At 40.1% G+C, this 26,218-nt stretch overlaps 1 protein-coding gene across 1 annotated transcript; it reads left to right on the plus strand.

Moving 5' to 3' along the window:
* Positions 1–2,754: 2,754 nt before the first annotated feature.
* On the plus strand, positions 2,755–23,324 carry LOC115821170 (NACHT, LRR and PYD domains-containing protein 3-like). The gene is made up of 9 exons (XM_030784932.1): positions 2,755–3,062; positions 3,837–3,838; positions 4,649–6,422; positions 19,120–19,293; positions 19,791–19,964; positions 20,510–20,683; positions 20,851–21,021; positions 22,264–22,310; positions 22,786–23,324. The coding sequence occupies exons 1-9, from the start codon at positions 2,755–2,757 to the stop codon at positions 23,322–23,324; spliced, it is 3,363 nt and encodes a 1,120-aa protein (XP_030640792.1).
* The last annotated feature ends 2,894 nt before the right edge of the window (positions 23,325–26,218 follow it).

Raw genomic sequence — 26,218 nt, forward strand, 5'->3', positions numbered from 1 at the left:
CACTTAGTTTTGCTCTGTACTGTATCGACTATATTTTTTTTTCAAAGGTAACATCTACTCAGTGATGGCGACAAATTTAACCCAGTAGAACATGAGATCAGACATAAATAAAATAGGGAGAAAAAAATATTTGAACATTTAATGTGTCTGTTCTTAATCGAGCAACTCTTACACAAAGCACTTCCCAATATAGTAAATTAAGAACATAATTCATAAGTTTAGATATGTGGCAGCACTCTCCTCTTCATGGGGCTGATCTGAGGACACTGAGGTGTAAGTGAGTTACTGCTGCAGTCAGAGAGATGTGGAGGTGGACATTTTTCTCCTCTTTTAACCACAGAAGGGAGCTGTTCCTCCTCACTGGCACCACAGGAGCTCTCAGGCCTGATATGCTTTAAAGCTGTGTGATGCAGTTCACTGTAAAAAAAAAAAACAAGTGACATCTGAACACATCTGGGAGATAAATCACCACCACCACCACCACATGGAAACATTTCACCAAGCGTTTGATGTTATGTTTGATCGGGCCATGCTTAACTCACAGCTTGCAGCTTAGAGCAGGAAGTTCTGTGGGAGATTTTTGTGGTTTCCTGACACAGCTACATCACACGTCTGCTAAAATATCTTTCCGTGGACCATTTTAACAGAAAAAAGTAAAAATCCTTCAAGGTAAATAAACTTTACTCACTTAAACATTATGAAATGTACAGTTAAGGATATACAAATGTTTGTATTACATGCTCTTTATTACTTCAGCTGCTTCACCATTACATAAATATCTGAAATGTTGATCAGTATCAGGAAACAAAAATGTGCTTTGGACTGGAGTTGTGTATTGTCTGAAGATGATCGAGAAAAGTCACTGAGTAAAAGCTGCTTTAAATTTATCTGTTCTGTCATTTGTCAAAATCACAAATACTGTCTTTCATTTTTTCACGCTAAACTCCAAAGACTGATTGACACACATATATATTATATACCATTTGGTTTGCCAAACACACCAGACAACCATCCGAGTATCCAATTGCAGCAGCACTTTTTTTTCTAAAGCTAGTTGAATTTATTTTGACAGTATTCAGTATATTTTAAAGTGAAATGAGAAAATCATGTGGTGTGATATCACATATGATGACTTCAACAAACTTTACTAATCATATAACAAGCATTTAATAACCTTGAGATCTATAAATATCAATATAAATAATAAAACTGTGAAGTGGATGCACTTCATAAAATGAGACATGAAATTCACTTCCTTCTTCTTCTTGCGTTGTTCAGGAAATGACCATTAGATGGCAAGTACTCTTCACAACAAAGGTAATTTACTGATACAAATGAGTAAACTGTTGCTTTTACCAAATGACAAGGGGTGGAGTAATAGATTCCAGCTGTAGTGATGCTCTATTTAAAACTAGTTCTTTTACCAAATGCCTCACATGAAACTAGTTGTGCAGTAAAGCAGTGATGTGCAGTTATGGTAGGGAGCATAGGCAGTAAATCAAATAAAAATCAGCTTTAGTGAAACAGCTAAATTTAATAAACTGGTAGCCTATGTTTGTATAACCATTTATGTTGTACTTTTTATTCTCTCTCTTTTAATCCTTTGAAATTTTATAATGAAAAAATACTGGTTTTGCTGCCTGTAATAAAGAGAATGACATGCAGCCCCAGTCTTTTAAGCAGTGCTTTAGTTTCTTAACCATTTTCTAAATTGGATTATAGAGAAAAATATTAAAAATAGGGAAACCCATGCCGCTGTTAAACCTGCAGCAAAGAGAGTAAGTTGAGAGTTTCTGATCATTCCTGTTCATTTCTGCTCTGAGGACAGTGGTGTTGTCCCGTGAAGCTGACGTTTTCTTGTTAGTGTACCTGACCTTAGACATATTATTTTTCTGCTTTTGTTCAACAAAATGATGTCGGCAGTTGCCTTAAAGAACTGTTCTGAAAGAGTCTTATTATGATACAGAGCTATGATAATATAATATCATATCGACAGCATAGATAATATGATACATGTTGGACATCTTGGACATCTGCACATCACAGTTTGGCATTGCATGTGAACATAGCTGCTTTGGTGGTCAAATCCTATTCCAAAAATATTTTGTCCTGGTCAAATCTTTATTTCAAAAATATTTTGTCATCGTCAAATTCTATCCAAAAATATTTTGTTATGGTTTCAAACCGGCCAGGGCCTACTGACTTCAGTGCATGTCACTGAGTAAGATCAATTTGATCTGTAAACTTGTGTCATCTGTTTTCAAAGTTAGGTTACTGACTGTATATGATTTCCTTAATTGTTTATCAAGTGTTTAACTTGTTTTAATAATTATTAAAGAAACGCTAAAAAAATTAGCAAGTATGTAACAAGCATGAACAGCCAGTTAACAAGACTCTTAAGGAGACCCCTGAGCAGGTCCTAAATGACTTATTAGTCTCTTAGAAGCCTTTAAATGCTTTGATATGATGCTTTAATGCTTTCTGTGCTATTCATGCTTTGTGTGTATCATTGTGAAGTAATTATGAAATGGACATATTGTAAATTAGACACTTATAAAAGGCTTTAATCATAGTTACCTATGTTTGATTGAAGTGGGTAAAGGAAACAGTTGCTGCAGTACTCAAGGTACAGTATTACTATAAAGCCTAATGTAAAGTGACCAGTGTCCATTCTTTTATCTGTAGGTCACAAATGCTTGTTTATAATTTAAAAACAACTAATCTCATTCTTCACATGCTCCCCAGTGATTCAAGATGCCAGCTGTTCCACAGATCCTGCTGGAAACTCTGGAAGAGCTGGAGAGAGCACAACTGAAGAGGTTTCAGTGGTTCTTGCAAACAGAGAAAGGAATGGAGGGTTTCTCTCACATCCCAAAGTCTCAACTGGAGAATGCTGATGTACAGGACACGGTGGATAAGATGGTGGAAAGATACAAACCAAGAGGTGCTGTGGACATCACACTGCTCATCCTGAGGAGGATGGAGCAGAATAACCTGGCTGAGAAGTTAGAGAGTAAACTCAGGGAAGGTAACACAGCTCACATGAAATTTAAAACACAAATGTTTATGCTAGGGTTGTCAAGGTTAAGGTGTTACCTTCTGAGATTAAAGCAAATGCATAAAATAGTTTTTGAACAAGGTGGCTATATATTCAGGTATCATTGATGGAGATGGAGCACGAGGCTTCAAAATGAAATGAAACATGAAAGTGCAAAAATGAAAAATTAAAATGAAACAACTGATATTTTTATGTAAAAAAGGAAACATATTTATTTTAAACATCAATTTCTTTAACCAAACACTTGACCAAATAGATTTATCTGTTTTTTAATGCATTACCGATTTCATACACACACACACATACACACACACACACATATATATATAATTATATATCTAATATAATTGTATATTATTAATATGTGGATTACATATTCTTATGTATGCATTGCAAAATCTTATTCATGGCAAATACATTTAGATGCTAATTCTAACTCTGTTCTTTACAAATGTAATATACCGTGCTTACTGTACTTAGTGTACATAGTATGCCTGGTTTGGCCTTATGTGAATCCATTATGATGCAATGTTGCTTCAGGTCCGCATGCAGTTTTTTGCATTACTACATTAATATGTCATGTGAAGTTTTTGAAAATACATCTTTGCTTACCAACGAAGATCACTTAATTTTTTTGTAAACGATTACCTGGTGGAAAATTAGTGAAAATGCCCTTTCTGTGAGAGAAAATATGGCCCTGTATGACATGCGCACATGTACCGATAGAGGAGGCAAATAGCCACATGTGGGGCATGTGACCATTATTTTGCATTTTCAGTGGTTAGTATTTGGGTTTCCACCTCTGATGTACATTTGACTAACGAAAGGGATGTCTCATTTTGTTTAAACAAGCTAAAGTAGGCTATGTTGCCTGGGTGCAACACGGTACCACAGGGGCCCAGATGAGTAACTGGAGGAAAACTGAGTGGTTGCTGAAATTGAACCTGTGTCTCTTTTTCATTTGTTAATGTATTTGTTATGTGTGTCATGTACAATCAGTAGCTTTTTACACCATATTCATTTGAATTATCTATACATACACATTTGAAACAAACATATTGTAATTGTATATGTGAGACTGAAAAAAAAGGTCTGGTAATCATGATGACATGATTCACAGTTTCTCTCTTTCTCTCTTCCTCTTTCTGTAAGAACCTTTTTGCCTCAATGTGAGACTGAAATCTGAAGAAGGGCCTACTCAAAACAGTGCAGTCACTCCAGCTGAGTCCACTTCATCCCCCACAAACATCTCAGCTCAGAATGAAGGTTTGGTTCATTTAACTCAGACAAAAGACATTGCATTTTGACAGCTATGAACTGACTTGTCATTGCAAAACTCAGTTTTTGTTCAGGATCACATGCTCTCCTCAAATGCAGATACAGGGAGATTATTCCAATTTAGTCTTTGGGTCACACATTCAAGCACTGGTTGTATGTAACCAAGGAAAGGTTGAATTTATTTGCCAATCTCAACACTACACTCTAATGTAAACGTGACTATATGCTTTGAAGACATGTATATTTATCAAGCCAGTGTATTCTGATTTTGAAATCTGAAACTTTGCATTTCCTTTCACTCAGTTATATCAGATTATGAAGCTGTAAGAATCAAAATGAAGTCCAGTTTAAAACAGAAATATGAGCGCATTTTGGATGGAACATCGGTAAGAGGCCATAGAAAGTTCCTGAATGATGTCTTCACTGATCTCTACATAGTGGAGGATGAGACTGGAGGAGTCATTCATGAACATGAGATTATGCAGGCTGAGGCATCAACTAGGAGATTTACCTCAGAGAAAACAATCACATGCAGTGACATTTTCAAAGTCCCATCTGATCCAAGTCGAAGAAACAGAAAAGTGCTGACTATGGGTATTGCTGGAGTGGGCAAAACTGTCTCAGTGAACAAATTCATACTGGACTGGGCAGAGGGAAAGACCAACCAGGACATAGATTTAATTTTTCCTCTCCCCTTTCGAGAGCTGAATTTGAGGAAAGATAAAAAATACAGACTGATAGAGTTGCTTCATAAATGTCTTCCTGGCTCTGCTGAATTGAAGTGTCTTCCAGATGGCGATGGCAAGGCCATGTTCATTTTTGATGGACTTGATGAAAGTCGCTTTCCTCTTGGATTCAATGACATTACTGAGGAAGTAGAAGAGGAAGAGAAAGAAGAAAAGATTGATCAGAAAACATCAGTTGGTGCACTAATAACAAACCTAATCAAGGCAAATCTGCTTCCCTCTGCTCTCATCTGGATAACCTCCAGACCAGCAGCAGCCCATCAGATCCCTCGAGAATACATTGACCAGGTGAGTGAGGTACGAGGATTCAGTGATCAACAAAAGGAAGAGTACTTTAGAAAGTACAACGATGACAATCAGGAAATGACCAAAAATATGATCTCGCACATAAAGAAATCAAGGAGCCTCCACATCATGTGTCGCATACCAGTCTTCTGTTGGATATCAGCCACTGTGCTTCAGCCAATGCTAGCCACAGACACAAGTGAAGAACTCCCCACGACTCTGACTAGGATGTACACACAGTTTCTACTATTCCAAACAAAACAAATCAACGAGAAATATGAAGCTAAACCCATCATTCTGAAGCTTGGAAAGTTGGCCTTCCTTCAGCTGGAGATGGGGAATCTGATATTCTATGAGGAAGACCTGAGAGAGTGTGGCATTGATGTCAGTGAGGGTTCAGTGTACTCAGGAGTTTGCACACAGATATTCAGTCAAGAGCAGGGATTCTCTGAGAGGATGGTGTTCAGCTTTGTGCATCTGAGTGTTCAAGAATTTCTTGCTGCGGCCTATGTGTTTCTCTCACATCATAATAAGAGAAAGAATCCACTTTATCCAAACACAGCTGCAAACAAGTTTAAATGGCTGTTTAGGAGCACAGAAGCTTTCTATGAATCTGCTATAGACAAGGCCTTGGAGAGTGAGAATGGTCACCTGGACCTTTTCCTCCGCTTCCTTCTTGGCCTCTCACTGGAGTCCAATCAGAGACTACTGAAAGAACTACTGCCACAAACAGTGATCAGAGCTGAGAGTGTGGAGAAAACAGTCGACTACATCAAGAAGACACTCAACAAGAACATCTCATCAGAGAGGAGCATCAATCTCCTCTACTGTCTGAAGGAACTGAGGGATGACTCCCTTCTGGATGAAATTCAGAATTACTTGGGCTCAGGACGTCTCTCAACAGAGAAACTGTCATCTGCTCAGTGGTCAGCTCTGGTCTTCGTCCTGCTGATATCAGAGGAGACTCAAGAAAAGTTTGAACTGAAGAAATACAGAGGTTCAGGTGAAGGGCTGAAGAGGCTTCTACCAGTACTGAAAAACACCAAACGGGCTCTGTAAGTATAAGAGTTCAGTGGTGAAGTTATTTTATTTAATAACATGTACTCTGATTTCCGGTGGCAGAACTTGCTCACTTGTTTCCTTCCAGAGAGAAGGACTGGCAGGATTTCATAAGAGGGCAAGGATTTGCCTGCTTATGTAACAAATGAGAAATCTGTTAGTCGCCATGTGCAAGTTTTTCAGTTAAGGATAGTTAAACAATGGGAAATATGGAAGATAATTTGTGAAACAAAACAATGGCAGACAGACTACTTTTTCTCTCTCCTTTCCCTCTTTTTTCTTTATTTTATTTATTATAAAATTGATGTGTCTTTGCAACTTATTGTCTTCTGAATCATATTTGCCTATGTCCTTTCCACTGTGCTCTATAGCTTATCTGTTAGTATCCACATAGAGGCTTATGAGTTAGAAAGTTTTTACAAAATGTTGGCATTAAGAACAAGTTTTAGAGAGAGAACATATGAAAATGGAGGATAAAAAAATTTTGTATGTAAATTATAATGCGATTAATGGATTTAACCCAAACACAGAAAGTGAAGTTTTGACGAGGGTTTACTGAGATAATGGAAATGTGATAGCCAGTTGAGAGCACACAGAGATTGCAGCAGATGAAATGGGGATGATGGAGTGGTGACAGGAGGCTGAGTTAGGGCGCGGAGCGTATTGGTAGTCGGGAATGACTGGTGAGAGGCAGGCAAGGAAGACAGGTGTGTGGCTGGTGAGAGGCAGGCAAGGAAGGCAGGCAGCACAGAGAGAAAACCTGAATGCTGGAGACAAATATTAGAACAACTGGCAAATCAAAGAATTAAATTCGAATACACAATTCAAAATGGCCAAACGACAACTCTACCCAACGAACAGAGGCAATGAACTGGCGATGAGTGTTAGGAGAACCGGGGTATAAATGCAGCAACAGTGATGAATAGATGGAGAGCAGGTGTGCTGCCAATCGGGAACTGGAAGCGCCACACCCACACACAAACACACACACACACTCATGCAGATACACAGCAGGGGAAGCACAGAAGACACAAGGGAGAGGGAAACACGAGAAACATAAGGGGAAAGACAACCAGGAACACAGCCGAAGCCGTTACACATACTTGCACTGATTATTTAAAAAAATAGACTGGTAATAGATTAACTAGCAGACAGAGGAACATGTCATTTTAAAGGGTTAATGTTTTTTAGAGAGAAATTAACTTAAAACTTGGCCATTCACAGGATTATTTTGTAGTTTGTTTAGAGTGACCTCAGTGTTACATCACCAGTACTGAGTGAAGTTAGTTTGGCTTAATGGACTTTCCTACTGCTCCCTAGTCTCATGCACTGATCAATAAAATGCAGACTGGGACTACATTATGTCTTATATAAGATTTGCTACTACAACAATAGACAACTTCAGTTGTCCTTTCATTTTGTGCATTGCACAGTGTCATTTGTTTGGTTGATTTTGTTCTCTGCCTGTATTGGAAGTCTCTTTGGCAAAATGAATAAATGTAAATGTAATTTCTCACACCTGTTATTTGATCAAGGAAATACAATCTTCTTATTTTTTTATGCAGCTTACATCATGCACACTTCTGAGGATTTTTTCATGAACTGTAATCGTTTCTCTCTCAGTAGATCCACTCTCTGATTCTCTCAGTTTCTCTCCCTCTGTGTGTGTGTGTGTGTGTGTGTGTGTGTGTGTGTGTGTGTGGCTCTGACTCTCCTTCTCTGTTTGTCCTGCTCTCCAGCCTTGATAGCTGTAAACTCACTGAACAGTCCTGTGAAGCTGTAGCCTCAGTTCTACAGTCAGTAAACTGTCCCCTGAGAAAACTGGACCTGAGTAACAATGACCTTCAGGATTCAGGAGTGAAACAGCTTTGTTCGGGATTAAAGAATCCACGCCGTAATCTGGAGATACTGAGGTCAGTGTTACTCAATAATCCAAACACATAAACAATCGGTCTGGCTTCATTTAAGAACAGATGGTCAGATCAACTCAGATTGCATATTAATGCATATATCACTTACAAAATCATCTTTGTTTACCTGAAATGAAGTTTACCATATGAATACCTCCATTTGTCTGTGTATCAGTGAAAGAATTTTTAACTTTTTTTTGATAAGTAGCTAACTACGGCAAATAATAGCTGTGAAGAGGCAGAATAATGGTATTCCCAGTGATTCTGAATCAGTGTGTGCATGAGTCCTTAAAAAACCCTAAACTGTTACATTTTCTGCTCTGAGGTCTAAAAATTAGCATGCTCTCAAAACATTTCTGTGTTTTCTGGATTTAAATGATCTCTTGTTACGCTGACTACTTTGCTGTAATCTTGCTGTGCTGTCTTGCTGTGTCCCAGCGTGAGACAGAAGACAGGATCAGAGAGTTTTCAGAGAGGCAGAAAATATCTAAGCTGTAAAACAGGCAGTAAGGAACTGCCTGATTCGCTGTTGCTATCACTGCTCACTTGCATAAAGTTAAACTTTGCTCAACTTTTTTTGTCTTGCAAGTCACGGCAACTTTGTCGCCTGGTGACTGGTCGCGGCATGTCACTCAGTGTAGCCTAGTGACCATTTGAAATGAATGACTTCTGGCTTCTTTGTCACTTGTTGTTGCTCACACAGTGTCATATGAAGTCTGTAATGGCATGAGATCTGGAATGGTAGCATTATGTGGATCCTTGTCAACGGAAATGTGTCAAATTGTGTTGACAGATACTAATGTAAACTATCATGTTCGGAGCCACCAAACTGTGAAACAGCTGTTAAAGATGCAACATACATTAAAAAAGTCAAAGATGAAATGCAGGAATGAAATTCCAATTTTGTGGTGTATCTAATCCCTTTACAATACGTTTTTCTAACCAAGCCTGCTAATAGAGATAAGCGATTCCTTACCCATATACCTTGGATCAATAAATTGATTGTAGGTGACACAATAATATGAGATGTATATTAAACATCTTTGTGAGCAAAATTATTGTCTCAAATTTGTAGTGTGGCTCACTAGCAACTAGGTATCATGTGTTGCTTGGGGGTCAGATATTCATTTCAGAGATCTTTTGTTTAACCTGTAGACTCATAACATGATTTATTTACCTACCTATATCTTAATTAATTGATTCTCCCACTTTGTGTCACTTCTATGTTTAAATATCGCAGGCCATCAAAAACATGCTACATAATTTCTGTACACAGCTTGATGGCAGGACAAAAAAAAAAAAAACATGCTTTCAATCATTTTCTTACAACTGAAGTCTTATGAGGTTTGGAACACAGATGTTAAAAGTATAATATGATCAGTACACTGTTGTACTTCAGGAATAAATAATTAATTATAAATCCTAATATGAGGAATCAGATTTGTTCTGGAAGGAAATGAACCAGGTGTCAGGAGTACACTCAGGAACGGGGCACAAGTTCGGAGAAATTAGGGTAGTTTAGTAAATGCTGGCAGAGTAACAACAGCTCGAAATGCAAAACAGCCTCCGAAAACTCTCCGAAAACTTAAACAGCCTCCGAAAACTCTCAGGAGCACAGAGACGGGCAGGATAAACAAACAGAGATTCCAACAAAATGACGACAAACACAGGATATATAGATTTGGCAAAATAACAGGCTCAAAGTTCACAGGATGGAATACTGGTGATTCTCTGCGGTGGCGATCGGCCTGCATCTTCTGTCAGCGGTTGGCTCTTTGAAGATGAACATGGGCCATTTGCCATTACCTGTCCGCCCGCCGAAACCAGTCATCCACCGCAAGAGCCTCATTCTGGTTCAGATTACAAGGGCACAAGGGGGGTTGATATCTGAGCATGCATTGGAAGGGAGTCAGCCCAGTGGAGGAGTGGCACACAGAATTTTGAGCATATTCTGCCCAGGTTAGAAACTGCGACCAATTGTGTTGTCGACGGTGGCAGTAACTCCAAAGAAACCTCCCTAGGTCATTTGGTGGTGTAGGTTCACTTGCAAGGCCCCTTCGGGTGTCTTCCTCAATGTTCCAAGGAATGAGTGCGGTGATCAACGACAGGGCATCAGCCTTGATGGAATTGAGTCCTCTGTAGTTGTTGCAGGGATGAAGACCCTTGTCCTACTTCTCCACAAAAAAGGAAGAGTGGTTTGGTGGACGACGGGAGAACCAGGAGTGTGAGGTCCTCCTGATGGAGAGCCCCAACGGTGAGTGTAACCAGGTTGGTGGTGTGGATGATCATTCCACTGCCCAGAGGACAGCCATCCAGGGAATGGACGGAGACAGGGAAGGGTCGATGACTAAGGGGAAGTCCGAACCATGGAAAGACAGATGAAATTTCCAGCTGCCCCCGAGTTTAAAAGGATTGTAAGAGGAGAAGAGGAAGAATCACCAGAGTGCACCGTCACAGGAATTAGAAATAGTTTGGCAGACATTGTGAAAGAGGAAGCAGTTACCTTGTATTGGGGGTCATGTTCTGGGCAAGCGGATCTCTCGTCTCACCACAAGGGCGAGCGGGTCTGACTGAGGAACTCGACACCAAGTGACCATGGTCTCCACAGTAGGGGCACAAACTCTGCTCGATCTGGCAACAGCACTCACTGATAGTCAAGCACATCAAGCCTACTTCCACGGCTTCCAGCTGGGGTCTGGACATGAAGGAACAGGCAACTAGGTGACCTGTAAAGGACAATGATGTTCTTGCAGCTGCCAGTCCAGGCAAATGGAGAGGGCAATGAGAGAGTCCAGGCTGGGATTTTTACCATGACATGCCAGCTCTATTTGGAGATCTCCTTTAAGTCCCCACCGGTAGATGAAAGACAGCACTGGCCCATTTCAACCACTGGTGGCTGTGGTGATGTAAAACAACAGCAGCTGACCAGGTGCCCTTGGTGATATGGACCAATCGTTCACCAGTCTCCTTCCCTTCTTCAGGATGGTCAAACAGCTTGGAAGAGGCTGATGAAGTGGGCACAGGTAGACACTTCCTCTCCTCTTCAGTCGTAAACCACAGGGTAGTTTAATAAATGCCAGCAGAGTAACAACAGGTCTGAATAGAAAACAGGACCAAGAAACACTCAGGAGCACGGAGACAGGCATGGTTAACAAACAGATATTCCAACAAGATGACGAGAAACACAGGGTATCTAGATCTGGCAAAATAACAGGCTCAGAGTTCACTCGGAAAGTGTAGACCTCTTGAGGAACCTAAGAATAAGTGGGGGTTTTGTAGAGAGGGTAATCAATGGATAACAAGGTGAAAACTGATGATGAATAGACAGGCCGATAATTAGTAAACCGGCGACGCTGATCCCTGAATGGCTGAAGTCTGCATGGTAGGAGACGAGGTTGTCTCACCAGGCCATCTGCATGGTTCTACCAGAATGGACATTTTGTTGCACTTATGCACCTGGGGGATTTTGTCACAGCATTGTCCTTTCACATTATTTGATGCCCTCAGTGAAGTTGTGCTGAAGATCCTAATCAGTGACTTAGTCCTAAATGCATAGACAGGGTTTCACAACAACGTGACATTTTCTAACGTTATAGTCTTGAAATACTACACTTCACACCGGGAGTTTTGATGTTTGATATGTGTTGTTTTTAATGAGGTTACCAGACTTGTATCAAAACATTGGAATGCACACAAAAGAACAAACACAATATATCAGAAATGTCAAAACATACGCAAAGTATATACATATATGAACATACATAAATATATGTCATGGGAGCAGAGAAAGAGTGAAAGTGTAAGAGAGAGAGAGAGAGAGAACAAAACACACAAAAACTAATGCTTTATAAAACAACAAAACAAAACTGTCAACATCCCAATAGGTCTCATATTGGTCTCCCATAACCTACTGTGGAAAAAGAAGATGGGAATAAATAGGACAGGATGTAAATTGTTTAGTCAGATAGAATAATGCTTAATGCAAAAGTACTGAATAGAAAAAAAAAAGATTTCTGAATACTATCATTGAACAACTTATTTGTACAAATAATGATAATTCACCTAACTGTAGTGGTTTGAAAACATCATTGCCGGGCAGATGAAATCAGTTCTTGAGTTAAGCACCTCTGGAATTTTTGGATCACCGTGGAACATGGCATAATGTGGAGTGCATTTTGTGGATTTCTAAGAAAATCCTCATGAGAAACAACAGACCATAATTTGGTTCAACTGACTCTGAGGACAACTGGCAATCTGTATATGATCAAAGACATATTTCATGAAATTATAAATTTGGATGTCCATAGGTACATTCTGTGTCTGCATTGCTATCATTAGTAAAACTTACTCACCAATTGGATGGTTTCCTTGGTAATGGTGGTCCAGCAGTATACTGAGCATATTTTTTTTCATTGTATAATTGATGCCCAGATGTCCTCCTGTACCTGGGCCATCATGGCATTCATGAAGTACCCGTGTTTTTCGCGCAATGTCCATCACAACAAGCCAATTTTCAGTACCGTGTCCCAACACAGTACAACAAACTGTCTGGGAATAGGAAAACTAATTAAATAACATTAACATAAATACAGTAAGTGTAAACTTGTGTGGCACCTTAAATAACTGTCAGATGAAAACTTTCACTAACATTAATGCACTTAGCTATCTGTGCAATGCTCTTCCTCTCACTACCTCAGACTTGAAAGTTCTTTGCTACCTTCCTGACTGCACATTTCCAACTTTTTCCCTTTGTGGAGTCATGGTACTCCCCCATCTCCTTGTAAAACTGAATTTCTCTGAACCACTTAGATGAATCCATGATTTCTTATTTTAGACATGGAAAACATACAGCAAATAACTTACTATGTACAATGGGATCACTGATAGAGTCCATTTCCTATTGATACTACTTAGGCCGTGGCAAGGATGGATCCCTCTTTCCTCATTTGCACTGCCCTCTATCTGTTTTTTTTAGAAACTCTGACAAAAATATTGATAAAAGTCAGAGCACTAACTCTGAAACCCATGTTACCTATTTCCCCACATAGAATTCCTTTTTACTTACATGAATTAAAAAAAACCCAAAAAAAACAAGTACCAATATCCTCTTTGCAGAAGTCCACCCTGAAGCGGATTTTCATCTCGTTGCAGATCCTGGCATTTTTTGACATCCTCCAAACCTGGTTACGAACAGTTCTTATAGAAAACTGTAGAATAACCTGCCCTGGTCTGTCAGCTCTAGTTTTCTCTCCCAGCCTGTGGTATGTGTATCCACTATGTTTCGCAGTTGCTCAGCTGAGAGGGGAACAACTGTGGTCAGAATCCCAATCACCTCTTCTCTGATGTTTTAGTGACCATCTCCGTTTATATCTAGCGTGGCATGATTCACACAATAAAGTAATGTATTTCTGGACGATGGCAGCCGTGTATTTTTATAGTTTGACTGTGGGATCTTTGATCATTTGAAGGTGTTTTATAATTCTCGTCATAGAGCCTGCAAAAAGCTAGACCGCTCAGTCTGCCATCTTGACACGCCCCCCTCATGATTCAATGGTAAGGTTTGTGCTTCCCCTGTTTCCAGCTCACCAGCTGCTGCTGCTACACAGTCACTGATCCGCATAGTTAACACTGCAGTAGTGTATGATTCAGTAATGAAATGAACACATTAAATCACATTATTTGACTTTATGAAAAAGATCAAAGCTTGGTCTGATGACAATAGTAACACCAACAGTCAGGAGCAGAGTCACTCTCCAGAGGGAACAAACAGTATCATCAAGTTCAAGTTTATTTAGAGCCCAATATCACTATTTAAAGTCTCAAAGAGCTTTACATGCCCACAACAAAAAAAAAACAGGATGGCACCCCATGACGTAATCCTCATAGCAAGTGTCGCTGTACGTACAAATAGAAACGGTATAGCAAGTAACAGAGAAAATGAGCAGAAGCTTATGTCTCACGACCTCACCTGCCAACACTCCGTACAGATCGAGCTTGAATTCCGCCGATCCCGGTTTTAAAACACTGTCAGTCATGTTCTTTGCCATGACGTTTAAAAGAGTTCCTCCAGTCATCATACACGGTAGCCCGGTGTCTGGGCGGCACAAAATCAAGCCTACTGTCCAATAAACGTGCACAGTTTTATTTCAATGCAAAAATCGCTGTCACCAGTCCCATTGACTCCCAAGCTGTGTGTCCAGAAGTGATGTTTTAAAAGCATATTGTCTAATAAATGTGTAGCTTTGTTGCACTGAAAACAAAGCGTATTCTGAAGTGCCATTGAACCCCAGAGACGCACAGCGTCAATGGGTTTAAATCAGGGGTCTCAAACTCCAGTCCTGGAGGGCCGGGGTCCTGCTGATATTTGTTTTCACCTCTTAGTTACCTGTTGATTTTCACCTTGAAAACAGGTGTGGACACTCTTCAGCCAATCAGAGATTCTATTTAGTTGGTCTACAAGAAAAACAGCAGGACCCCGGCCTTCCAGGACCGGAGTTTGAGACCCCTGGTTTAAATGGATCGTGCTTCCAGGGGTTTCTATGAGAAAAAAATCACTTTAGCTTACGACAACCTGCAAGAAATTAATGCTGAACCAACTACCCGTGAAGTTCAACACTTTCTAGGTCCAAAATATTGATTTGTGATAAGAGAGTTAAGTAATGTAAATACAGTACTACATAGAACAAAGAATCTCTGACTTGAGAGCTAGTCTCAAGCAAGTAAGCCCTAAACTCAACAACTCTACCCAACCCTTAATTCACACTGCAATCCCACTGTTGGAGGTGTGCAATCAGGTAAAAGGGAGTCAGAGAGAGAAAGAACTCATGCCAGATCTATCCTTCATAAGTTGTAACCAAAAGAAAATAACAAGCTAAAAACCGCATTATACATGAAATACAGTGTGTACATTTAAATCATAAAAGAATTCAAATAACAACACTTCCTTCACGTTAACTGAATATAACCTTAAGACTAAAGTGTGCCCAGATGCCAGCCTTACTGCATGGCGACTGAAGATGCGTCTTTGGTGGCCTGATGAGCACTACTATGTGCAGGTCCAGGTAGAAGTTCTTTTCCTTGTCGCTTGAAGATCTTCGGGGCTCGGTCGCTTGTCCTATGATCTTGAAGGGTTCTTGATTTAGGTCGTCGACGTTTTAAGAAATAAAAAGGGATCCGGTTGCCTTTTCTTCCGTCGAATACTGTGTGCGTTACAGTGTAATTAGCCGGTTAAAGTGCGCGAGAGAAAGGACATCAAAACTTTGGCCGTACAAATATCTCATTTCGTTGTTTCTTTGTTCTTTTCTTCGGCAGAGAAACGGTGTCTCTTTATCCCGATAGGATCACTTGCCAGAGAGATCCAATGCCAGGGAGTAATGGAGTCTCTCTATGCAGGCAGGAACACCCGCTAGAGACACCCGCTGCTAGCGAGCTGCTGCTAGAGCGAACAGCTGCTAGCGAGCCGCTGCTAGAGACAGCTGGAGAATTGAAGAGAGGAGAGGAAAAGAGTTTGGAATTTTCTGCGGTTTTATGGCGAAAATTGCGTCATCACTGTGTCTGGTATCTGGCTCCATTGCTGTATCCAATACCGTTACAGTGAAAGCTGAGAAGATGGGTTCAGATTACCCATGGGGTCAAGCAGGGAATTATGGGTAGTATGGTCTACGGGCTTGGAAACCCCTACACTTTGAACAGACGCATGCTGAACAGTCTAATGTAAACAGTGTTGAAAAGGATGAATGGATGATGCCATTACAAATAAATGGAGCTTTAGTTCCACTCAAGCTGGACACTGGGACAAATGCCAGTTTGATTAGCAAGAGTGAAAATAAAGCCTCACATTCACGGGAAGGCCGTACAGCTCAAGGCCTACAGTGGACAACACATGGAAACTAAGGGCACATACAGACTCAGAGTTAAAGTAAAGAAGAGAGAACATCACCTTATGTTTGTTATGGTGCCAGATGGGCATGACTGACTTTTGGGCAATGAAGCTTGTGAGTACTTAGACCTAGTTAAAAGTGTTTACTGTATCAACAGCTCCAATCAACGGAGTTACAGTGCAGATGTAATTGAGCAGAGATTTCCAGATGTCTTTAGAGGAGAGGTCTTCAGCGTTTTTCAGGCCAAAACCCCTTGGCTGGTAGAGACATGACGGAGGGACCCCCTATTACATATTGTATAAAATTGTGTTGCTTATTAAACTGGGCCAACAATAATGTGTAGGGTGGCCTACAGTGCCGTGTATAAACGTACTCTGAAATGGTGTATACAATAGGAAGATTTGTCTTTGCTTATTATAGGCTTTATTTAAGTTAATGTGTATTTTCTGACATATTTTAATTTTTGGAAGAAAAAAGGGTTGGGATCAAATAATTTGGTGGACCCCCTAGAGGTTCCCGCCGCCTGTTGAAGATCTCTGCTTTAGAGGGTTTGGTACTCTACCTTTCACATATAAGATACAAATGAAGGACGACATGCAGCCAGTAGTCCATGCTCCCAGGAGGGTCTCAGAGCCACTTAGAGAGCGTCTAAAGCAAGAGTTAGACAGAATGGCATCTCTAGGAGTGATAAAGAAAGTGGAAGAGACTGGGTGAATTCAGAATGGGTGAATTCAGTAGTCTGTGTCAAAAAAGCAAATGATGATCTCCATGTGTGCATGGACCCAAAAATTTTAAATGTAAACATCATGCATAATGCAAACATGATCAAATTCCTACAAGGGAACAAGACAAAGTAGAGCACAAAGTACTGTGCATTTAACACGCTGTCTGGATGGGGGGGGGGGGGGGGGGGGGGATTTGGGTGGTTAAGGTATTGCCATTCAAAATTTCCTCCACTTCTGAGATATTTCATTGTGCCATGGGGCATGTTACTGAGGGCACAGATGGTATGTGCGTTTATGTAGATGACATTGTGCTATGGGGTGTGTGTGTGTGTTTATGTCGATGACATTGTGCTATGGGGTGTGTGTGTGTTTATGTAGATGACATTGTGCTATGGGGTGTGTATGTATTTAGGTAGATGATATTACTCAATTGGGATCCACACTGGAGAGGCACGATGACTCATCAAAGTGCTTCACAGCATCCAGTGACATGGGTTACAGCTGAATTAAGCAAACTTTCAGTTTGCTATTAGAGAAATCGCATGTTTTGGTGACAAGCTAACAAGGGGCAGATAATCCTCAATATGCCCAGACCCACAGACAAAAAGTCTGTACTACGTGTAATGAGAATGATCAATTACATAGGAAAATTCAGACTGAAACTGTCTTCACAAACGGTTTACCTGAGAGAGCTGTTATGTAATACAAGTAAGTTCAAGTGGACTGCAAATCACTTGCAAGAATGGGAGAGACTGAAAACCATCCTAACTACAGAGCCAGTACTCACCTTCTCTGACTCATACAGATGCACCAAGATACCCAAAGATCCACTGACAATTGGAGGCCAGTCACGTATGCCTCACTATGCTCAGACTGAAAGAGAATGTCTAGGGTTAGCGTATGGGATTGAGGAATTCCACGTAACATCAGAACATCAGCATCACTGCAAGACAACGTTGGTTCAGCTGAACAAACATACTTACCTGTGTTGAGAAGATCCGCACACACTGTCAAACCAGCTGACTGGCTGAATTTGTTAAAGAAAAGAGAAAAAAAAACATGGAACAGGACATTGACATTGTCCGTCTGAGATGGAATTTGAGAGGAATAGTTGGACTGACACGTAACATTTAACCTCCCACCATACTCTCCTTTCCATAACCCCATTTAGGAACCCTTTTCGGCATGGCAGTGGAGGGTTTACAATATCCAGCCCTATGTCAGGATACCCCTCATTCAAGCCATGGAGGAGGCCTGTGACCAAATTGCTGCAGGGTCTGTGCAAGGATGAATTCGCCATTCAAGTAGACACTTCCCTCACTGTTTTGCGAGAGAGGACATAGCCTGTGATGTGGATGAAGTGCTATGGCCAGATCCAGCTAGGCAAAGAGATGATGCTTAGGGTTTTTTGTTTGTTTGTTTTGTATTGTTTTTCGATTCATGCTTTCCTTTTTGTCTCCACAAATGTTTTTTCTGCATTTATGGTATGTACTATATTTTATTTAGAATATATTCTGTTCTGATATTAAGTGCAAAATGCAACCTTTGGAAATGTATGGATGTATTGACTGATTTTCAATGTGGAGCGAAATAAATATTTTTATCAGTGTGCAATACTGGTCTTGTGTGTTGTATTTGGTCAATATATTCATGTGCTGTACTCTAACAATATCTCTGAGAAAAATCAAACCCAGACTATATCATTAGAAAAGTAGAAATGTTGAAAGTGTTTTAGATTGAGCACAGCAGTGTGTAACTGGTTCCAACAGAATTATATCATATGAACCATGTGTGTGCCATATGGTGACAAAGTTGGGTTTTATTAATTACTGTATAGTTTTGAAGGAAATGTTTCATTTTGCAAAAGATCTGAGATGTTCTGCAACTTGTTTGTGTGATTGTGTAAATTGTGTGTAGTGTTTTAACAAAATGAGCCATTTTCAAAATTGATTAAGCAATCGTAAAAAGTTGTAATACGACATTGTACTTAGTTTCTGAATACTGTTATTTACACACGCTGTTAGCCTCACTCTCTCAGTGTAGTTTTCACAATATTTCACACCTTTTTTGTCAAACTCAGTATCATTATCAGTACAATTTTAATTCTTAAATGAGTGAATGCTATTGTTCTCTCTCCCCTCTCTCTCTCTCTCTCTCTCTCTCTCTCCCTCCCTCCAGACTTTCTATCTGTAAACTCACTGAACAGTCCTGTGAAGCTGTAGCCTCAGTTCTACAGTTAGCAAACTGTTCCCTGAGAGAACTGGACCTGAGTAACAATGACTTTCAGGATTCAGGAGTGAAGTTTCTCTGTGTGGGACTGAAGAATCCACACTGTACACTGGAGATACTGAGGTCAGTATTAGTCAGGAACTGAAAATGTTAAAATCAGCTTCATCTTAACATTAAAAGAAAACCTGATATTCCACACCTTTAAAATGTTTTTATGAAACTCATGATAAGCTGTAAAATCAGTGTCAGTGATGTGTTTCCTGTCCTAGTCTTGTGTTTAAATGATGATTTTGCAGCAATCATAACCAAAAGGACAGCTTCTTTCCTGTTGTAGTCTTGTGTGTGTATTAGACGTTATCAGTTACTCCACTCTCAGGGCTGTCATACAGCATCATTACTGAGTCTCTTCTGAGGAAAATGAGATGGGACCTTAAGAGGTTTCCAGTGGCAGGAGACTAAACCTGTTTTATCCGCAGACAATGATGATGTGACAGTGTTTACTGTAGGACAGGAAGATGTTCTGACTCTGAACAGGAGTTTGATCTCATATGGAAAATTTTGTTCAGCTAAAGCTCAGTGGGATAAAGCTGGTTGGTCTGTCTCTGTCTCCCTCTCTCCAGACTTGCTGGTTGTAAACTCACTGAACAGTCCTGTGAAGCTGTAGCCTCAGTTCTACAGTCAGTAAACTGTCCCCTGAGAGAACTGGACCTGAGTAACAATGACTTTCAGGATTCAGGAGTGAAGTTTCTCTGTGTGGGACTGAAGAATCCACACTGTACACTGGAGATACTGAGGTCAGTATTAGTCAGGAACTGAAAATATTAAAATAAACTTCATCTTAATATAGCAAATAAGTTGAACACCTGATATTCCACACCTTTAAAGTGTTTTGTTGAAACTCATGAAAAGTTGTAAAATCAATGTCAGTGATGTATTTCCTGTCCCAGTGTTGTGTTTAAATGATGATTTTTCAGTGGTCATAACCAAAAGGACAGCTTCTTTCCTGTTGTAGTCTTGTGTGTGTATTAGACGTTATAAGTTACTCCACTCTCAGGGCTGTCATGTAGCCTCACTACTGAGTCTCTTCTGAGGAAAATGAGATGGGACCTTAAGGGGTTTCCAGTGGCAGTAGACTAAACCTGTTTTATCCGCAGACAATGATGATGTGACAGTGTTTACTGTAGGACAGGAAGATGTTCTGACTCTGAACAGGAGTTTGATTTCATATGGAAAGACTCTTCAGCTAAAGCTCAGTGAGATAAAACTGTTCTCTCTCTCTCTCTCTCTCTCTCTCTCTCTCTCTCTCTCTCTCTCTCTCTCTCTCTCTCTCTCTCTCCAGACTTTCTGGCTGTAAACTCACTGAACAGTCCTGTAAAGCTGTAGCCTTAGTTCTACAGTCAGTAAACTGTCCCCTGAGAGAACTGGACCTGAGTAACAATGACCTTCAGGATTCAGGAGTGAAGTTTCTCTGTGTGGGACTAAAGAATCCACATTGTACACTGGAGATACTGAGGTCAGTATTTGTCAGGACCTGAAAATATTGTAATCAACTTCATCTTACCATGACAAATCAGTTGAACAGACAGTGGAACCTTTACAATGCATCACATTTCACAAACCAGATGACAAGTTGATATTCTCTGTCTGTCTCTCTCTCTCTTTCTCTCTCTCTCTCTGTAGGTTGTCTGGCTGTTTAGTGACAGAGGAAGGCTGTTCTTCTCTGGCTTCAGCTCTGAGTTCAAACCCCTCAAACCCAAGAGAGCTGGATCTGAGCTACAATCACCCAGGAGACTCAGGAGTAAAGCGTCTCTCAACACAGATGAATCAATACTGTCAACTTAAGTCAGTACAGTGTGTGTGTGTGTGTGTGTGTGTGTGTGTGTGTGTGTTAGAGGGTGACACAGCAGTGGAATTACACTCCTGTTCCATTACACTCCCACAAAATTATTCCTGTTCCGTCCCAATCCCACAACAGAATAAAAAACAAATTCCTGTCCCGCCCAGTATTGGAAGAATGGGGAGTAGTCTTTAGTTGATTAAACATTGATGAAATCTTGTCCTTGTACAACAGCAAACGGTCTTATATATTGTGAGTGATCACGTTAGTTAGTCCAGACATGACCACCTCACATTTCACAAAAGAAATGATTTTTGCACCTGGTGTAGAAATGTGTCTCTGAAGACCACTTGTCCCCCGAGAACAGTGGGATATCTTATAACTACTGTAATGATTTGAGTTCTTACAAACAGACACACTTCACCACAAGGGTAGCTATATCAATATGAGTTTATTCTAAGAGGGAAAACATAACAAGCATGAACCCAAAAACACTTTTGAATACAATGTATCTGCTACAACAACAACAATAACATTATAATGAGCGAATAACAAAACATGAAGACATTTAGCAAACATACTAGGTAATAAACCCTGGGTACAGTCTCTGCATTGTGTTGCTAGGGACTCGTTGCTAAGGACTCGCTACTGTGCAGATGCTAGCTTGGTCGCTACACTACCTTACAAATAGCATATGGAGTTTTAACACTCTCGACTTGTAGGAACTTCTCTAACATTTTAGACTTGCCAAAAAGCTCTGTCAGTGTGATAAATGGATCATTGCCCATTACTCTGCGTTACAACGCTGTCTTCCCCCAATCTGACTCCGACTCCATTGTTGGCAATGACATTTTTTTTATGCCTGCACCATGCGTCATCAGTCCACACAAGTCATCCGCTGGTCAGTAGGTTGCCTACTACCAACCAGCAACCAGCCACCAGAGCAAACAAAAGAGAATAAAAAAGAATAAAAAAAGACAACAGAACAATTAGCATTATGTCCAAAATAAAGAAAACAGTGCTTATTCATATTAGAACTATTTTTATATATATTGTTATTATGATTTCTGCTCCCGCCCGTTCCCATTGACTTTTTTTTCTGTCCGGTGCAAGTCACATGATGAATAGTGAAATTGACTCCCATCCCACGGGAACCTCACGTTAATCCCGTGACCCGTGGAGTCCCAAAAAAATGTCAGCCTCTAGTGTGTGTGTGTTTGAGACTTATCCACTGTCTGTTGTGTGTTTTGTTGTAGTGTGGACCATGGAGGAAAATCCAGGATCAAACCAGGATTAAGAAAATGTAAGTGCACACTCGCACACACACACACACACACACACATACTGAGTTTGGTTCACCTATGGAAAAGAGAGCATTTATCTAAGTTCTTAAAAAATATAGCTTTTTTATTAATTACATTAAACAAAAAAAGAGAGATAATGTGAGATACAATATATTATTATATTTTTATATTTACATTTTTACAATTTGTATGTAATTTTATTGTTTGTGAACAAAAGAAAGACAGAAAATGAGTGAACAAAACAGGTAAAGTGGGAAACTGGTCAGGAACAGGTTCAGGTAATGAGAGAGAAACACACTGGGTAAAGGGTCAAACAACAGAACTGACCTGAGATTTATTATAAAACAAATACAATATAACATTTAATAATATAATACTAATACAATAATATAATACTATCCATAAAACACACACACACACAGAGTAGGGAGTGTGTGATATGATTTTTCCTCTAATTTCTCTTCTTCTCTGTAGATGCCTGTGACCTTACACTGGACCCAAACACAGCAAACCCACACCTCTCTCTGTCTGAGAGGAACAGAAAGGTGACACGTGTGAGAGAGAAACAGTCGTTCCCTGATCATGCAGAGAGATTTGATAAGTATCCTCAGGTCATGTGTAGAGAGAGTCTGACTGGATGCTGTTACTGGGAGACTGAGTGGAGAGGAAATTATGGCGCTGCTATATCAGTGACATATAAAGGAATCAGGAGGAAAGGAGAGAGTGATGACTGTAGGTTTGGATACAATGAAAAGTCGTGGAGTCTGATGTGCTTTGGTAACAGTTACACTGCCCGGCACAATAATCAGGAAACTGACATACCTGCCCCCCCCTCACACACACACAGAGTAGGAGTGTATCTGGACTGGTTGTCTGGAACTGTATCCTTCTACAACGTCTCCTCTGACACACACACACTCCAACACTTACACACATTCCACTGCACATTCACTGAACCCCTCTATGCAGGGTTTAGAGTTTATGACTCAGTGTTTCTGTGTCAGATAAAATAAATAAGCACACTTTTACACAAATGCAAACACACACACAAACTCTCTTTTTCACACACAAACACACACACAAAGTGTTCACATACCATATAGTTATTCACACTCACACACACAGACAGACACACAGACAAACACAAATGTGTGTGTATAAAGTACAGAGTTTTTTTTTAATGTATCAGAAATCTATGACTGTAATAATAAACAGTTATTAATTAGTTTTGTAGAGATTTTTTTTGTCCATTTAGTTTTAAATTCTTTGTTATTTGTTTTTATTTTGTTACAAATACAATATAAACATGTCAGAGAGAAAAACACACATAAAATATCATTAAATATAAAAACACTGAAAATGCCAAACATTCTCTCACACACTCACTCTCACTCTGTCACTTACTCGCGCGCACACACACACACACACAAACAACATCTCTCAGGCTCTCTCTCTCTCACACACACACACAGACATGCCCACACTCTCTTTCATACATGCCCCCCCCCCAACACACACACACACACACACACACTGACTCTCTCTCATACACACTCTCTCTGACTCACACTTTCTCTGTCTCTCTCTCTGTCTCTCTCTCTCTCTGTGTCTCTCTCTCTTTCTCTCTCTCTCTCTCTCACACACACACTCTCTCCATCATACACACACCCTTCATTTCTCTCGCTCTCTCTCTCTCTCTCCCTCTCTCTCACACACACACAGATGTGCACACACTCTCTCATATACACACACTCTCTCACACACACACACCCTCTCTCACACACGTGCTCTCCCTCTCTCCCTCGCTCTCTCTCTGTCTGTCTCAGTGCATGCTGGGAGTACGGGTGCTCTGGAGCGCGTGCATCATAAGTGGGCGACTACCTGGACTTTTTCAGAGCCCAGTCAAAATGACCCTGAGGGTTCAGATGCTCACACAGAGTATGGGGTTGTTTTGAGCCAGAGTGACTTGATTACGATGGATAAACATTCTGGTGATGAGAGTGCGCAAGAAAGTGCGAGGTCATTGTGGAAGTAGCTGCCCCAAAGACACAGTTATCAGTAACGGAGGAAGCCAGGGAAAATGTAATTGTAGGTGAGAGTGCAGTTCAGGGTGGGGTTAACACTGGTGCTGGTGTTGAGGAGGTTGAGGGAGGGCTTGTTGATACTGTTGATGGTAACATTGAGAGTATGGATGGTGATGATGCTTTTTCTGATATTTATGATATTGCATCCCAGGTTGAAGACCATACCAATTTGTACTCGTTACAAGAGATAACGTTTTTCTGGATGAGACCTTTGGCAAGACTGTTGATGTTTACGATTTTTCTCCAGATGTGGATAAATTTGAGGTTACAATCACGAAATAAAGGAGAACTGTGACCTATTGAGTGAATGTGGTGACCTAATTGGCAGAGCTCTATAAAAGTTACTAATGGCACTGGGCACAGTACGTAATTGACACCACGTATCTACTAGGTTCACTCCGGAGGATTTGGAGCACACCCCACCAGGAATATGGTTTAACAGATAGTGTATTAGAAAAAATGCAATGCAACATGAAATGCAAAAGCAATTTACAATGATAGAGGCCTCAAAAATAACAAAGAAAAGAAAACAGAGCTCCTGAAGTCCCAATTCGCTGCTTCCCGGGTAGTATATAGCTTTCTTTGGTCCAATGGATATGTGTGTCTCTTGGGTTTCATCAATATGAATTCTCCATTCAGTTCCTATGAACTTCTGTGCACTCTGATTTCTCTTATCTGTCACCCTAGTTCCGTCACTGTCTGTATCAAAGCAGTAAGGTAGACGTCTTGAATTGCAGGGGCTAGGCTCACCACTCTCGCTCTCACAGGCCGCTGTCTTCTGGGTGTGCACAGCTAAAATCAGCTTATCAAAAAACTAATCTGTGCAACAAAGTACAATCAATATTACTTCTCACATATCACCATACTTAAATTTTAACATTCTACAAAACAAAACTGCGTCTTTGCCATCAGAAATACTTAATGTCGACACATAAAACACCTTCTGAGCATTCAACACTCGTGTAATGCACTGGACAGCATGCATGACTTCGTTACATGAACTCATATCCTACATATCCTAAACTTTTATCACTTATACAATGCAGAATACGTCTTGTAGTAACATGTCTCAATAGATACCAATGTTGCACTCACAGATTTGAAGTTAGACATCGAATGATAGTGCATATCAAACAGTAACTTAACAGTAACAGAAACTCTTGTGCTTGCTCCGCTAACATACAACATTTCCCATGCAACCGAATTTATGAATCACAACATTCTGCTATCAACACTTTCAGATGCAAATGAAACTCCAATTGCTGTTTTTTTTTTTGTTGTTTTTGTTTTCAGGGAAATTCTTCTTCTTTTGTTCTATAAGGAGGCACACTGATATATATATATATATATATATATATATAACAAAACTCAAAATTATCACAGTATATCAATCAAACATTCAACTTTTTTTCCCCCGGGAGCGCAAATAACTCGTGTTGAGTCGCAACAGGCTGTAACCATAGAAGTACAAAATGGCAGAGTTATGCGCCGCCTACAGGAATGAACTGACCCTGAAATCCTCATATAATGAATATAGCCGGTATGAATGCTGTTAAATTTATGTGGGTTACACTACGAAGAATTAAGTAAAAAGAAAATATTAAAGAAAATATTGACTAAGTTAAGAAAGTGGGAAGTCCCTGCTCTGCAAAAAGTTTTTAAACGAGTCACCAAGGGTGTCTTCCTTCCGTCTCCTTCGTCTCCTCTTATCTCTTTTTTTTTATGGAAAGAATAAGGGTAGGGTCCTTAAAAATTAATGGGGGAAGGGATAGAAATAAAAAGGCAGTGTTAATGGAATTTATTAAGAATAAAAATTTTGAAAT

This window comes from Chanos chanos, chromosome 9 (genome assembly GCF_902362185.1).
Source record: "Chanos chanos chromosome 9, fChaCha1.1, whole genome shotgun sequence".
NCBI classification, from domain to species: domain Eukaryota; kingdom Metazoa; phylum Chordata; class Actinopteri; order Gonorynchiformes; family Chanidae; genus Chanos; species Chanos chanos.